General features: G+C 46.3%; 1 protein-coding gene across 10 annotated transcripts in view; it reads right to left on the bottom strand.

The window, feature by feature from the left end:
- Positions 1-17,065, bottom strand: part of TENM4 (teneurin transmembrane protein 4) — an 849,352-nt gene that overhangs the window by 115,530 nt on the left and 716,757 nt on the right. For 7 of the 10 annotated variants that reach the window (XM_060403943.1, XM_060403939.1, XM_060403940.1 and 4 more), the window contains 2 exons: positions 15,996-16,181; positions 7,637-7,663 (listed from right to left, as the gene is read on the bottom strand). In XM_060403943.1, coding sequence (XP_060259926.1) covers positions 7,637-7,663; positions 15,996-16,181 — 213 coding nt within the window. The remainder of the gene's footprint in view (positions 1-7,636; positions 7,664-15,995; positions 16,182-17,065) is intronic. The other 3 variants (XM_060403941.1, XM_060403942.1, XM_060403945.1) reach the window with 1 other exon arrangement.

The raw sequence follows: 17,065 nt of genomic DNA, 5'->3' as shown, positions 1-17,065 counted from the left end.
ATCATAAGGTGGGAGTTATTATTATTCCAGGAAGCTTGCAGGTTTTTGCTTACCACCTTTTCAAGAATCTGCTAAGTTGCTGCTTGGTTTTCATCAAGTCCTCATTTTTAACAAATCTGCCAACTCCTTTCTTAGAGGGGCCATCAAAAAACGCCTCACCAGGATGCCTTCCATAGCTTCTTTCTGGCCCTGCTCAGTCTCAGGGGAAGGTATGGATGTGAAAGCACTCTGCCATCTATAAAACTTGTTTTATTATTAAGAGCAACAAACTGCTACAAATACAGCTATAAACTGAATTTTCTATCATGAAATAACTGAAAACTGACTCCTTACTCTTAAGTGAAGCAAGTATGGATACGGCTGTCTGGTATGAGGCCTAGGCCAAGGTAGGCACTTACTAAATGGTAGATCAATTAGAATCCAAAACTGTAGTATTTCAAGGCCTTTTTATCCTTGACTGGTATTACAAAGTAGAAGAAAAGAACATGTTCATTTATACTTGAGATGTTCAACATAGCCACCAGTCAATCTGGCCACTGTGTTTTCCATTCAAAGGAAGAAACATTTATTGAGTGTGTACTCCCAGCCCAGGAGGGAGTCCCACAGAAACTCTGAAGCAAATATAGACTATGGGGTCGCTGCCTGGCAGAAGCCTGTTGGGAGAAGCAGGACGGCACCAGCAGGGTCACCCAGAAGGATTCGAGGCAGCAGCTGAGAAGCACAGGAGCAGTGCTGTGACGCGCAGGCATTCTGTCTCAGAAGCTGGCCTCAGCCACTTCTGATCTAAGCACCTACAAGCTCCCTCCCTCCTTTCTCCAATTAGTCCATTTAAAGTTTTCTCCATCTAGCCGAGACGTGCTTTAAATTAAGCCTCATATGTTGAAATTAGTCTTGGAGGAACAAGGGTCCAATTGTTAAGGATAGTAGTAGACTGCTTTCTCTTGCTCCAAGGTGTAGCCTTGTGTAAGACGCAAAGAATTTCTCTTGAATGAGAGCACAAGCTTGGGAGTCATACCAAAGGCTGGTTCTGTCATTCAGTGACTGTAAGACCCAAGCACCTTATTTAATTCCTTTGAGCCTCAGTGTACTTATAAAATGGGGTTGTTGGGAGGATTAAATAAGATAACGTATGCATGGCGCACAAAGCCTGACATACAGCTTGAACTCAGTGTCTGAGTCTTCTCCATGTCATGACTTTCTCTCTAGGTTGGGTAGAGGGACTGTCATATCATAAGTTGTATCCATAACCCCAGATAGGGGCCATAGAAAGGCAAAAAGAAAGCTGAGGCAATTACCTAGATCAACGTCAGCAAAGTATTTTTTATTTTATTTTATTTTTTTTCTCTTTATTTTTTTTATTTTTCATTTTTTCAGGCTTAAAGATTTTTTTTTTTAATTTTAGTTTTTTATTTTTTAAATTTTAAAATCTTTAATTCTTACATGCATTCCAAAGTATTTTTTAGAAGGTCCAGCTACTGAATACTGTGCCTGGTGAGCCATATGGTCTTTTTGGCTCCGTCATTACCAAATTCTGCCATTATAGCTTGAAAGGAGCCACATGCAATTTGTAAACCAATGGGCATGGCTGTGTTCCAACAAAACATTATTTATAAAAACGGGATGAACCAGATTTGGTCTGCCAAAGCCTGATTTAGATGCTTCAGGACAGTGAAGACAACGACAGCTGCCGTCTTACCGCTGTGCTAGGCATTCTACATACACTCTTTCCAAAACTAAGTAACGTTTGGTTATATTTTTCAGATCCTGATGGTCTAAGGCAGTGTCAATTTCACACCATTTAATCCTAAATTTTTAATAAAAACCAAACCTTATATAGAATGTGGACTTTGGAACGGGAGAGAACGGTCAAATCCCAGTGCCACGATCTTCCTTTGTTGCTGTTGCTAAGTCACGTCTGACTCTGCGACCCCAGGGACTGTAGCCCGCCAGGCTCCTCTGTCCATGGGATTTCCCAGGAAAGAATACTGGAGTGGGCTGCAATTTCCTTCTCCAGGAAGAGGGCTGCCATTTCCTTCTCTAGGGGATCGTCTTGATCCAGGGTTTAAACCTGTGTTTCCTGCACTAGCAGGCAGAGTCTTGGGGAATCCCATGCAATGTTTGGCAAATCATTTAACTCTCCGAGTTCAGTTGTGTTATCTGTAAAATGGAGCTAATACCCAATCCAAAGAGCTGTTAAGAAGGTTAATGGGATAATGTATACCACTTGTTTAGCACAGCGGATAACACAGGTAGGCATTTAATAAATGATAGCTGCTATTATTATTATTGGACTTATTTAACATTGTATTGGTCCAACTTCACTACGAAACTCACGAATCAAAAAATAACACTTTGTCAGTCCAGACTGTTCAACATTTGGGTCAAAAGCTATGGTCCTCATGAATACAAACCTTGACAGAGAGAGCTGAGACAAACCCAGTGCTGTGGTCAGGGAGCCAACATGCAGCTCAGCAGGAAGCAGTAAGACAGATGGGTTCAGGGCCCCCGAGTCCCAGCCCAGGCCCACCTGACTTTCCTAGTGCTCTGTCCTTCTTGAGAGCAACTGTCCCAAACATACTTAAATAATTCATTTTGCAATAATTTAAGGTTTACTCCCTCCATTAGAATGTAACCTCCATAAAGGCAATTTTGGACCTAAACTAGTACCTTGCACAGAGCCAGCACTCCATATATTTGAGCTGAAATGGATCAGTGGATGAGGCGGGAGACCTAGGTTCTGCATGCCTAACTTGTGGGATCCTGGCAAAGTAATTTGTCCTCTTTCTTGACCTCAATTTCCTCATCTATTGGTGTAGCCAAAAAGTTTATTTGGGTTTTTCCATAACATCTTACAGAAAAACCCCAATGAACTTTTTGGCTAACTCAATACAAAATAAAGGTTTGGATGAGATGCTCTGTTAGGCCCTTCCAGTATTACCACCCAATAGAGAAGGTCAAAATAACCTCAAATTGGATAATTCTGTTCTTGATTTCAACAAACTTTACTTAACACCTACTGGATGCCAGGCATGGATTAATTCTGGGGTATACAAAGATGAGATATAGCCTCTGCCCTCAATATTTTTATACTCTATTTATCTATACCTTTTATTCCAAGACAATTTAAGACAGGATGGGGCTTGCCTGGTGGCTCAGATGGTAAAGAATCTGCCTGCAATGCAGGAGACCCAGGTTCGATCCCTATCCCTGGGTCGGGAAGATCCCCTGGAGGAAGACATGGCAACCCACTCCAGTATTCTTGCTTGGAGAATCCCCATGGACAGAGGAGCCTGGTGGGCTACAGTCCATGGGGTCGTAGAGAGTCAGACACAACTGAGCGACTAACACTTTCACTTTTGTTCCAGGACAATTTAAAACGGGTCTTATAATTGCAAACAATGCTTCTCAAAGTGACTTCTTTGAACTACCAGTTCTATGAGTTCCCACAAACCTCTATAGTTAAATAAGTTTAGGAAACAAATATCCTATATTCTCATCCTAGAAAGTCACATTAAACACACTAAAGCCTCCGGGGAGTCTTACAGCAAGGAAACCTATGTATCTGATTATTGGAACATTTTCCAATCTGACCTCAGAACTCCAGCTGCCACCCCAATCATTTACAATCATGTGGAAAATTCTATTCCACAAAACCCTCTTTGGGAAGCCCTGCTCTAGTGAGCTCCGCTTAGCACACAGGGCCTGGTGCACACATTCTGTGCAGCTCTGAAACTGCCAGGAAGAGCCCGTGTTCTCAGGGAGGGTCCACTCTACATGTAAAATCACAGGAACGCTCTTTCCACGGTCAGTTTCTTTAAATGGACCAGTCTATATCCCGAGGGTCTGCACTGTCCAGCTGGTTTCAGGGTTTCAGAGACACCTGGAGTACCTGTGGCTTGAGTGAGGTTTGCTCTCACGCAACAATTTGCTTTTGAGATCATCACACCTCCCATTAGCCAGTAGGAAGAGGCCTCCTCTCGGGGGGGAACCTGTTGACTTTCTTAAAGCAATATGCCCTTCCTTACCTGCTGCTAAAACTCATTAATTCCACAACCCTAAAACACATCAATAATTCAGAGAGCCCAAGTGGCGTTAACAATCCCCTCTGGAAGGATTCATACTGGGCATTTTCCAGAGCCCAAAATAATAGAATTTTAAGGTTTAGAGAAGGGCTAGGCTTTTCAAAAGAAATAATGCCCTTTAAATGACAAGGGACTGCTTTATTTCCAACCTCTTGTTTAAGCCTACAAAGGCTCCTTTGAAGCTAGAAGACTTTCAGAATCCTTGAAGGTATTTAGCTTTTATTTATGTGGTAGAGGAGCTATACAACATACCTATCCCGTTTACGTTTCTCGTTCTGGCCGTCTTGTGTGTTTTCACCCCTCCAGGCAGTTCTCTAGACAAGGGCACCATCATCTCCTACCTAGGTGACAGCAATAGCCTCCTAATTGGTCTCTTTGCCCCTAAATGTTCCTTCTCCACTTTTCCCACAATATGGCCAGATTGATCCTTCCAAATCGTAAATGTCATCAAGTCATTTGCGTGCTGTTCACTCACTCATGTCCGACTCTTCTGCAACCCCCATGGACTGCAGCCCACCAGGCTCTTCTGTCTTTTCGCAGCAAGAACACTGGAGTGGGTTGCCATTTCCTTCTCCAGGGGGTCTTCCCAACCCAGGGATGGAACCTGCATCTCCTGCATTGGCAGGCAGATTCTTTGCTGCCTGGGAAGCCCCATCTAGTCAGTATCCTGCTTTTAAAAGCCTTCAGCGGCTTCTCGTATGCTATGTCATGGCCCACAGTTTTGGTCTATGAGGCCCTGCCTAAGCTGGGGAGGGCTCTCATTGCTAAGTGGCCGTGGGATGTCCTCTATCACAATCCTCACCATGTTTTGTTGGAACTATTTTTAGTGTTTTAGTGACAATATATTTTTAGTGACTTCTCTGGGAGGCTGGGGCCTCGGTTGTGTGGCTCCACATTTCCTCACACTTAGGAGGAGGTCAATATACTTGGTGAGTGGCTGTTGTCTCTCCAGTGTCTACCAAGGCAAGCGGACAGAAAGAACAAAAGCTGGATTGTCTTTGAACTGCAAAATACTCTACTCTGAAAAGTCCCAGGCTTACATATACCAACCTCTGAATTCTTTTTTGGGAATTACTAGCACCCATTCGGAGAAGGCAATGGCACCCCACTCCAGTACTCTTGCCTGGAAAATCCCATGTATGGAGGAGCCTGGTAGGCTGCAGTCCATGGGGTCACTAAGAGTTGGACACGACTGAGCAACTTCACTTTCACTTTTTACTTTCCTGCATTGGAGAAGGAAATGGCAACCCACTCCAGTGTTCTTGCCTGGAGAATCCCAGGGACAGGGGAGCCTGGTGGGCTGCCATCTCTGGGGTCGCACATAGTCGGACACGACTGAAGCGACTTAGCAGCAGCAGCATCCATTATACCAGAGAGCCAGTCTGATGAGGGCTTGGTGGAGAACTAGATTTTTGGTAAGAAACATTTGTCTTTTAAAGTGACTTATGATTCATTGACCTAATCTAGCTCAAGGTTTGGTGAATATTTTCTGAACTGCAGATCAGAACAGGTGGCTTGAGAGAGAATGTGGGTTACTTCCTGGTGAAGGTGTCAGCTTGGAAGATGTGGTTTAGAGGAAGAACATTGGAAATTAATGGGACATTCTTCATGACTATGACAGAAGAAAGAATATTGGAAATATGGATTAGGCCAGGAAATACAAAATCCTGGTTCTGCTACTTACTACAAGTATGATCCAGGCTGGGCCACTCAACTTCTTCAACTTTAATTTCCTTTTCCAATCAAATGAGTATAATTCTATGTGTTCCATTAAAAAAAATTCACAGGACTCACTTAAGACTCATGGATGTGGAAAAACTTCACAGAGTAGGAAAAACATTCACCAAATACATGGTGACATTATTAAACTTAATCCATCTTGAGGATTCCCCTGATGATGATCATGTGTGAAATGCCTATTTTAAAGAGGCTCAGAGGTGTGACTCTTTCTTGCTGCAATAATTTTATTCTTGGTGGAAGGCCAGTATGTAAAATTCAAGGAACCTTGCTTCTCAACACCAGGCATCCATTGGATGGGCCCCACAATCACCTTTGCTGTATTTGGCAGAGATATCTCAGTTGAAATGCATTCAGTCATTTAGGTTGCCCTAAAATCCTTTCCATGAATTTTTAAACAGCAGTTGCTATCTCTTATTAAAAGCCAATTTAGTCTTTTTCTTTACAGTTTCAAAAATTAGCCTGGCTAATGAAGTCCTTCTCCAAATTAAGGGCAAGGCTAAGAGTATGATGATGAAACAGCACAGCTAACATTTACTGAGCACCACTCCTGCCCACGTGCTGAACACTTTACATTCTCTACTTTACTCAATCCTCGTGCCAGCCCTATGAGGCAAGTTCTGTTATCATGTTCATTTCATAAGGACTCTTGAAGGGAAGGGAGGGAGGTCGGCCATTGCATTCATTAAGTGTTGGAGTTTAGATTCAAACTCTGGCAGTCGGACCCCAGAGTGTGTGTCCCTAAGCACTGAGCATATATTTGATGCCCGGTGCTGTGTGAGGGCTTAAGGATAAAAAGATGAAGATGGCACGGTGTTTCCCCCCTGGGATCTTGGAGCCTTTCTGGAACACACATATATGATCATTTAGAGACTTCTTCTTAGAGCTGCTGCTGCTGCTGCTAAGTTGCTTCAGTCGTGTCTGACTCTGTGTGACCCCATAGACGACAGCCCACCAGGCTCTCCGTCCCTGGGATTCTCCAGGCAAGAACACTGGAGTGAGTTGCCATTCCCTTCTCCAATGCATGAAAGTGAAAAGTGAAAGTGAAGCTGCTCAGTCGTGCTGACACTTAGTGACCCCATGGACTGCAGCCTACCAGGCTCCTCCATCCATGCGATTTTCCAGGCAAGAGTACTGGAATGGGGTGCCATTGCCTTCTCCTCTTCTTACAGCAGTGAGGCCTTTTTGCGAAATTAGGTCCCATCAACTTAATGTAAATGGCAAGAGTTACTTTGCCTGTGGGGAACACTCTGCAAAGATAAAACTTAACTAAGTCAGGCCTTCTCTGAAGAAAGGAAAAAAAAAAAAAATCCAAACAAACTGACCATTTACTCCCTGAGATCAGAGGTCTGTTTTCCCCTCATTTCTCCAGAGCCTGGCACAGTATCTAGTGGGAACGGAGTTCTTAAAAGATTTCTTAGGTGGCTCCTGGGTCTCTGTCGCTTCCTGCCTCAGACCACCCACCCTGGTTCCCAGCAACTCAATTCTGATGGACCAGGGGCCACAGGGATGGGCAGGGTGACATGAGATGGGGCAGAAAGGGTGTATGGGAAGGGAAGGATAACAGCATGATGGCGATGTCAAAAACAGATTGAGCACTTGCGAGCAGGGAAGAAGGACACTCCAGGTATATCAACTGTCTCGTTATCAAAACCCTGCCCGCGGGGCAGTGGATGCTGTGACAAAGTCCGGGACGTCGCAGCCTCGGGACGCCATGTTCAGAGGGTCCACGTGTATTTCTAGATGCACATTTCTTCTGTTATGCCCATACACAAACACACGCACAAAGACAACAGGGAAATAGAGGAAGACCATACCTTTCACTACCCTATCCAGATAGTGCGCTTGGGAAATAAAAGACAGCACATTTAAGGTAGGATCCAGAAAGTGCAACACTGCCTGTCACACAACCATGCCAGGTGCCGAGGAGACAAAGGGGGCCGCACCCCACATTTGGGACAGACCTGCCAGGGAGAGGAAAATAAAACCAAAGACAGGACAACACGGGAGAGAAGGAGGGAGAGCAAGCACATTCTCCAGGAAGGGCCAAAAGGAACGTCAACCCACTCTGGGATCCAGGCGTTTGGAAATGTGATCATATAAACAAGAGGACATGTGGATAAGGAAACCGGGAGGAGGAGGTGGAGGAGGATGGGAAGCTGCGAGAGTGGCCATGCTCCTGATCCGTCAGCTTCACGGAAAACTAGCACTTTGTCTGCCCAGAGCACCATCCACCTTCCCTTTGCTGTGCAAGAGTGAGGGAATCCTGTCTGGACAGAGGTGCCTGCAGAAGGTTGGGGTTCGGAGACAGGCAAGATGTGAGTCATCTCTGATATGCACTAGGGGACTGGGTTGAGTCTTTGGTCAAATATACTGCTAGCCTATCTGCTTGCCACTCTTGTATTTTCCATGGACACATGCACCCACATGAATGCAGAATGCTTGGTGTTCTAAGTGAGATGCGTCTCTCCTTTGTGCCTCTTACACAGAATGTGAGATGCAGGTCAGTGGAGGTCGCTGTGAAAGAAAAGAAACCCTGACCCCTTCTCAACTCTGATGAACTCAAAAAGGTATTTAGAATGATGTATGCTTTGTTTTCCAACGCATACGCCATTGTTATGATCATACATCACCACTGGGGGGTTATATTCAAGCAGTGCATTATTTGGCAATCTGAGGTTTTGCTTATTTGTGAGTGTGTTAAATGTTAGTTGCTCAGCTGTGTCCGATTCTTTGCAGCCCCATGGACTGTAGCCCACCAGGCTCCTCTGTCCATGGAATTCTCCAGGCAAGAATGCTGAAGTGAGTTCCGTGCCCTTCTCCAGGGGATCTTTCCTACCCAGGGACTGAACCCGAGTCTCCTGCATTGCTGGCAGATTCTTTACTGTCTGAGCCACCAAGGACCTATTGGTGAGGATGGGTGTCAAACGTGGCTCTGAAATAAGCCTGCTGTGCATATATGTGGGTGCCTGGCTGTGCGTCTGGAACAGGGCAGACCTCTTCATCCCCAGCACACATCAGTCACACTATCTCACCTTCCCCATTAGGCTGTGGTCACAGCCTTTGGAGGGGCTTCCCTCACATCTCCCCCTCTACAGCTCCCTCACAAGTGCTCCCAAGAAACCTGGGGAGATGGCTACCTCCTGAAGGGCTGATGTTTTCAGCTGGGCTCGCCCCTACACTTAGCTTGATTTCACACGTGAACCAGAAGTCCATAAGAGAGGGCTCAACTGCAGTGGTGAGGCCTTATCTGGAAGCCCTAGGGTTCTATAAACTGTGAGAACATTCTTACTCTCTTCATAAAAAAAAAGCATAAATTTTATGTTTTCAGTCCTCTGGACAGGACAGATACTGTTGCTGTTCATCAATATATATTTGCCTCCAAAGGCTCGTGGATGAAAGGCTATGTTCTTAGTTCAAGCCTCCTTGTGGTCTGTGCTTCAAGATGAAATACGCTCCCAGAGGCTGCAGAGCCAAGTGGAAAATTGGGAAGAGGAGTTTAAACGGGCTTGCGTGCTTCCCCCTTCATTCTCAAAGATCCTGCAGAGTCCATGAGCTGACAGGATGTAAGGAAGAAACGCAAAGGGGAGTGGTGTATTATGCAGGACTGAACAAACAAAACTGTGAACGGACAGACGGTGGAAAACAGGATCACCCTGCATGGAAAAACAACCCCAGGAAGCGCCTCTGGAGAAGGAGAACTCTTTACTGATGCTTGGGGCTTTTGCAGCCTTCATCTTAGTCAAGCTTGTTCATCTAAGTTTGCAAAGTGATCCAAAATTGCTTAGAGACCATCTCCCGGGATACGCCATCGGAGAGCCATAACATACGGGATTTCTTGGCTCAGCTGGTGTTCTTAGCTTTCTGATCTGCAGAGTTCTGTGAAGCATCCGAATCATATATTCTGGTCATAACTCTGAACCCAGCTACAGACGAGATGGAGTGAGCCTAGACTTCTCTCAGGGGGCTGGCAAGGATGATTCAGCTGGATGAGACGCCACTGTTGGGATCCAAATGGCTAGACAGCTGTGCAGCATCCATGTGGAGGGAGCTCTCAGACCACGAAAAATGTTGTCTCCAAACTCAGTGGTAATATTGTGGCTCTGGTGATGAGTAAAGATTATATCCACTATGCAGACTAATCTCCCCAAGTTCAGGGGCTGACCTCAGAGAGCTTTTGCTCTCTCTTCTAATGTCATTTCATTTATAAGAACTATTTAGTAATAAAGTTCTCTATTAAGCATGTTTTTAGTACCTTGAACAAATGCTTACTAATTTATTAGATACAGGCAGGAATGGCAGCCAGTGTAAGTGACAGAGGCAGACTCAGGTTGCAATCAACATTGTGGGTTTCAGGAGACAAAAGCGGGCTCCACAAATCCTGAGATTCCTTCCCTACATAGAAACCTCAAGCCACACTGTTAATCCAAACGCTGATAACAGCCAGTCAACACCAAGTCCAAGCAACACCAAGTCCAAGGGTTCTCTGGGTGCAGAAAAGAGCTTTCTTGTCTCTACTGAAAATGAAAGTGGTAATTGGGTCTTTGAAGTCCAATGTCATTTACTTATAAAAGGCATGTGCAGAAGTCCACACTGTTGTTTCTTTCACTGTTTGAAAATCTTGGCGCATATGCCCTTGAGAAGAGTTCATTAAAATTTCATTGTGATTTTAAAGCACTAACTGTAAGAAAATATGATGTCAAGTCCCTAGGCTTGCATTATGCATGGTGGATTCAGGGCGTCCCCAAATTCCTTCATCTTTTTCTTCCAGATTTTAGGATGAAGACGATGGGAGTAGAATCATTTTCCTCTCGGACAATGATTGTCTTTTCAACACTGCACATGATTCTCAAGCTTCTGCTATATTCCTGTAACTATGCAAGAAACTGGAAACCGTGGAAGTACACAGTTATTTATAAAACAAGTTCTGGGCCTTTGACTGGAGGGAAGTCTGTGAGGTCTTAGTTCTCTTTAGTATTTCTATGACCTGCGACATGAAAGCTTCTCTCCTTTGCTTGCTTGTACCAATGGAAGTTTCTAAACATTTCTCTTGAGATAATCCCAATAAGCTTCAGGGGCCCCTTATCAAAGGCTGTGAAGAACACAACAAGAAGCCTTTTTACTCTTATCCTCCAGGAGCCTCAGCTGACTCTAACAGCTGTATTGTGGGTACGTGTTGTTGTTGCTGCTGCTGCTGCTGCTGCTAAGTCGCTTCAGTTGTGTCCGACTGTGTGATCCTAGAGACGGCAGCCCACCAGACTCCCCCGTCCTTGGGATTCTCCAGGCAAGAGCACTGGAGTGGGTTGCCATTTCCTTCTCCAATGCATGAAAGTGAAAAGTGAAAGTGAAGTTGCTCAGTCGTGTCTGACTCCTAGCGACCCTACGGACTGCAGCCCACCAGGCTCCGCTATCCATGGGATTTTCCAGGCAAGAGTGCTGGAGTGGGTTGCCATTGCCTTCTCCGGTGGGTACGTGTTAGGTCAGATGAAGCAAGGATCACTATGGTAGGTGACGACAGCTGGGGTGGTTATAGTCATCTGAACTTTCAGATGGATGGCAGATCATCCAAGAGATACTCTTGCTGAGTTCTTGGATGCGTTAATGCTCTCCTCTCTTTGGATAAAGGATCAGTGAGGAATATGTAGCCCATGGCACCTGCCCTGGGAGGGACTCACAGAGCTCACTAATTGGTCTCCAGTTTGCCACTCCTATCACGTGTGGGCTGAGAGCCCCCAGGAGCATCAACTAATCAAGCTCCTCTTCTGACAATGTGAGGGCAGATCTCTGTCCATGTTCTCTTTCTCCTTGTCGGCATTTGTCTTGTAACTCCTGGGTCCTGATGTGAGAGCATGCCTTTGAGGAGGCAGAAGGCAGGAGGAGAAGGGGGCGACAGAGGCTGAGATGGTTGGATGGCATCACTGACTTGATGGACACGAGTTTGAGCAAGCTCCAGGAGTTGGTGATGGACAGGGAAGCCTGGCATGCTGTAGTTTACGGGGTCGCAAAGAGTCGGACGTGACTGAGTGACTGAACTGTAAGCATAGGATTATTTCACAGATGCAGATATCTTATGAGTGCCTGTGAGTCCTCTTGCTTGAGGACTGTCTGATAACACAAAAGAAACTCAAGAGCGAGTATTCAAAGGTGGACAAAGGACTCCAGAAGATTGTGTGGCCTTCCTTTATAATCCCTCTGCTTGTGAAGTCTGGCTTTGTTCACTCCAGTAATTGCATCATCACAGTATTATTTTGATCTTTACTCCCAGAGGAGGATTTGTTTAAGAATCAGGATTTATAGGACTGGACAGCTCTCCTGAAGCCTAGTAAATAATTCTGTATATCTGGCATTTTGAACAATCACAGCTTTGGGGTCAAGGTTGGAATTTTACAAATGTAATCAGAAGCTAGCATTTCCCATATGTGTTTTGGGACTTTATATTCAGGGGAAGTGAATAAAGTAACCATCACAGAAGTGATTTAAAATGTTGATGTTTTCAAAGAAACGGGAAAAATTAAACACCTTCTTAAATTTAGCTATGATTTTCAGCTTTCTCTAATGAAATAGGAGGTCAAGCCCCAACCTTAAAAGATCCATAAAATTCTTGGAAAAGATGTCCAAAAATATGTTTTTGATGACTCTGTCTTGACTTGAGAAATGAATCCATGTTGCATCCTACCTTAACTTCTGGACTAGGGAAACTGGGTTCCATTTACACTAGGGTATATTAGAAACAGGTAAGTGAGAGTGAAAAGGAAAATACCCCTTTTTATTTTTAGGAGCAGGTGATGATGGATGTGCAGTCTGTGGGCAGTGGAGGAGGGGCTGGAATGCCAGTGTCCCTGCAGGCCTCCCCCAGCCCCTTGCATCCTGAGATCTGTGTTTCGTAGACAGAGAAAATGAAGTCCCCAGCGACCATGCGGTCTGCCACGGTGATTCTTCACCAAGACCTTTCTTGAAGATGCAAAGAGATGGATATTTCCTAACATAAAGAATTAAGATTCAAAATGTTCTTGTTTTCTGACAAAAATATAGTCATTAAAGAGGAAGCCACTGCCAAATTTCCTTTCATTCTGAAACTAATCTATTTTATATATTAAAAAAAAGTCAAGTAGTTTCCAGTAGGACCCAGATCTCCAAAAGGAGATTCTTAATTCCTGCTATACAATCTACTCTGGGAAATGTCACTGGGTTAAGAAGGTTCTTATGCTGGGGACTTGTCACAAGGAGTTCAGACTTGTCTAAACTCTTCTACCCTGGTGATTAGGTAATCAAGTCATTCTTTCCTGTTTATATGGAAGGCAGGAGTGTGCAAATAAACAGCTCTGCTCTCTTTGGCGCCCACTGCACAGAGGTGTCTGAATCAGCATTGTGGATCCTGGCCTTTTCTCTGGTATAAGACAAAACCACACTGCAACATAGGAACTAGCTGTGCTATAATCAACCCTCATATAATAAGGAAGCCTGATTACAAGAGAAAATTTAACATTTTGAATTTCTAGCTTTTCACACCAGTAGTTTTTGCTTTTCCTAAATGATCCTCACAGGGAGTGTAGTTCCCTGGAAATAGAAGAAAGTGCTTCTTGCTGCCATTAAAGATTAAAGAGAGGCTTCTCCTTCTCATTTCTGTTCTGAAAAGAAAAAAGAAGGCACCACCATTGTTTCCCTCCTTTGTATCTCGCACCCCCTTCCCTTCTACCGACAAGGTTACTGGAGGGTTCCTTTGGCACTATGGTGTTGAGTTTCTGGCAGGAATGCAGCTGGCCACAGGCGAGACGCACAGAGGGCAAGCTGCCATGCGGGGAGACGAGACAGGGACAAAGGAAACGCTCACCACACAATGACAGGTAATAGAATTCCGGGCCAACGTCCTTTCATCTGAGCCACTATGACTAGCCCATTGCTTCTTCAATGTCCTGTGACATTTTCTGGTATTTATGACTGTCAACCTTCCTCTTGAATCGTGTGCACTTTTACCGTGATGTATTTCTTATCTGGAGGGGAAACAGCATTTGCAATCCCAAGGTGGAATTTGCTCTTACAGAGTGACAGCTGGGTGTGCAGGGGAGGTGGGAGGGCCTGCTTTGACTTCTTGGCATCCAAACAAAGGGATGCTCTTCAAGTCGGGCTGATGATCATCCACGAGACGCTAGATGGAGCACCGCCCACCCCCAAGCCCTGCCATGAATCAGCTGTGACCGGATGAGGGGAGACTTTCCCTAAATCCCTCGCCATTTGACTCAGACGAGATACTCTAGTCTTATAAAAGTCTGACATCCATAAACCTTGTGCAACTTGGTGGGGTGAGCTGAGGACTCTGTAAGCAAGTGAGAGAAAACAGAGACACTCTCTCTGGGCTCTGATTTTGGTTTTAATAAGCACGGGTCCCCTTCCGGTCTGGGAGGCTAAGAGGTCAGCCTGTCCTTAGTCATGTAGAAAAGGGAAGGTGAAGGCGGAGCCGAGTTTAAAGAAGCAGGCAGGCCTCCTGAGTGACTCGGGCCACTTCTCTTTTGGGGGGTGTCCAGGGCTGTCATGAGATAGGATGACTCTGACAGAAAGAAGCCACCCAGAGGCGCATAGGGCGGTACCGCGGCACGTTCTGCTATGGAAAAGCAGGCCGGGCTGCTGGCACCGGAGGGAGCAGCTTTGAGTGCTGGCAAGAGCATTGGCTGGCAAACTAACAGTGGGACTCTGAGCCCCTCTGGAATAGGAGGGCCCAGCCTCTGGGAAGGACAAGAGCTGGAGGCCTCTGCAGAAAACCTGGGCTTTCACCGTGGCTCAGAAAACCAAGCCTCAAGTTCCCATTCTACTTAATGGTTAAGTGACTGTAGGCCTCGGGTCCCTGCAAAGAAGGGGATAATACACGTGCCTTCATGGGGTGATGGCTGGGTGTATGAAATGATGCAATCAAAGCCCTTAGCACAGAGCTGGCTACACTGTAAATACTCAAATATCAGAAGCCATTATTATTGATGTTAATAAGTATAAGGCATTCCAGAGCCATTTATAAACAGAGCAACGGGGTGGGGGTGGACATGATCAATAAAAACTAATTTCAGGATATAAAACAGAAAGAATGAAGCTGTTAAAAAAAAAAAACATGAAATAAGAGGGAGTTCCATTTGTTCAAAATTCCTTCATCCCTCAAAATCTTTGGGGCTTGCCTCCCAGTTTCTGTAAGACTCAGGGGGGGACTTTCAGAGCTGGAGAGGCAGCCAGCGTCCTGCCTCCTAAAGCCATGTGCTCACCATCTGATCACAGATCCTTTCTTAAAAAAAAAAAAAAAAAACACGGAAGGGAAGAAGTTAAAACGTAGATACACAAACCAGTTGATTCAATAAAGACGTTTTGGTGAGTGTTCATTCCAGGATAATAAACCAAGCAAACGTCTGGCTGTGTTTAAAATCAACAAAACCAGCAGGAAAGGCAGAAAGAAGGGAATGGAGTGATCAGCTTGTTTTGAAAGCTGCCAACAGTGCTGCTTCAGCAGGGGCTAGTGCTGAGGAGCCCTCTGGAGAGGGGAAAGGAGACAAAGGCAGACAGGACGGAAGCCAGGGACAGGAGTGAGGGGGAGGACCCCAGGCCTAATGGGCTGCAGATGTGGCCTGGGGCCTATGGGAAGCTTCCTCCAGGACTCCAGGCCTCTCTGGGAGTACAGGCCTAGGAGGCTGTGGTGGGAGGGGTCAGTGCTAGAACCAAGATCTCCCAACCAGACCATAAATTTGATTTAATGGGCTACATGTAATGAGCAGTACAATTTGCCAGCCTGTGCTAAGCTCTTTACCGGCATGCTTGCCCCCATTTCATAGGTGAGCAAACTGAGGCTCTGAGAGACACTTAGACCTTGCTCACAGTTGCTCAGCAGTAGAGTCATCTGCCTCATTCTTCAACCCCAGCTCCTTAACACAAAGCTGTCATCCATTTGGCCTGGGCAGAGCAAGCCCCAGGGTATGCTACCAGCTGATTGAGACCCAGGAAATGCAGGTTGGGAGAGAAAAGGTTCCGAATCCCCTGACTGTGAATCCAAATCCAACTGCTGTCTAGGACAAGCTGACCATAATGTCGTCGGATGAAAGGACTCTTGGCCCAGCTCCCGCATGCGATGGGCGCTCCCCAGAGTGCCCGGCAGACGCAGGCAGCGTGCAGCCCTCCAGAGAGGCCCGGGCCAGGCCCACATACCGATGGTGCAGTGCTCGCCATTCCAGCCCGGGCTGCACTCGCACTTGCCGTCGCGGCAGGTTCCGTGCTCCGCGCAGCGCGGGTGGCAGGCGCGCTGGTCGCAGGCCGCCCCCATCCAGCCATCCTCGCAGCGGCATGTGCCCCCCACGCAGACGCCGTGGCCCCCGCAGTCAGCAGCGCAGATCTCTGTGGGGCGGGGCGGGGGAGACAAAACAGGCACTGAGCAAGCTTTTCTGGGGAACAAGGGTCACACTTGGCTCCCCTCTGCCGGGCTCCGTGAGCTGTCAGGGTTCCAGAGGCTCGGGGCTAATCCCTGTGGACAAGGGCCCCCTGAGAGAATACTCTCCTGAGAGAATAGTTCTCCCGGTGGAGGCCTGTCCCCAGCCCCTCTCCTCATCAAAACAGAATGGATTGCCTCTGCTCTCTTTGCTTCTCCCTGTGGCCAGCCTGTCCCCACTTTTGTGCTTGCCACTCCAAAAGGGACCAGCCTTCGGAACAGATGTGATGGAAAGTCAGATTTAATTAAAAACCAGTTATGTGTGAAAACAAAGCGAGGATGAGTCCCTGATCGCCAAGTCAAGTGCTTGTGGGTTTGGCTGGGGTGCGTGAAGGGTCCTGGGCTTGCGTTTCACTCCAGCCTTGACTCTAATTGAGATGGGATGAAAGGGAGGTTGGCCCTCCAGCACCCCACGGGGGTAACTCTGGGTGGCTGTTCTGGGCTTTTGCTGGGTTTATGCCTTGTCCTCTTACTCATGGCTTCACCCCAACTCCAAGCACCATTGAAATGGCCTTTCCCTTCAAAGCAATACTGGCTTGGGTGTGGGGGCAACTTCACAGCCAGAGTGGAGTTGTCCAGCCCTTCACAAAGGCCTGATTGTGAGATGGCACAACACACATACACGACCTGATTCACAAGCCCCTTGGGCTTGGGGCCAGTGACATCTTCACGGTTGCACAGGCAGAGGCTGTGGAGGCTCTGAAAACAACTGCTTTTTAGGAAACTGGTTGAACAACTAGGGCCCTTGATGCTCTTGGCCAGGGCTGTGATGGAGACCCTAATTAGATTCTGT

The sequence above is a fragment of the Ovis aries genome, chromosome 21, assembly GCF_016772045.2.
Source record: "Ovis aries strain OAR_USU_Benz2616 breed Rambouillet chromosome 21, ARS-UI_Ramb_v3.0, whole genome shotgun sequence".
Taxonomy (NCBI): domain Eukaryota; kingdom Metazoa; phylum Chordata; class Mammalia; order Artiodactyla; family Bovidae; genus Ovis; species Ovis aries.
The sequence above is the reverse complement of the archived record's forward strand: the minus strand, read 5'-3'. Positions and strand labels throughout refer to the sequence as shown.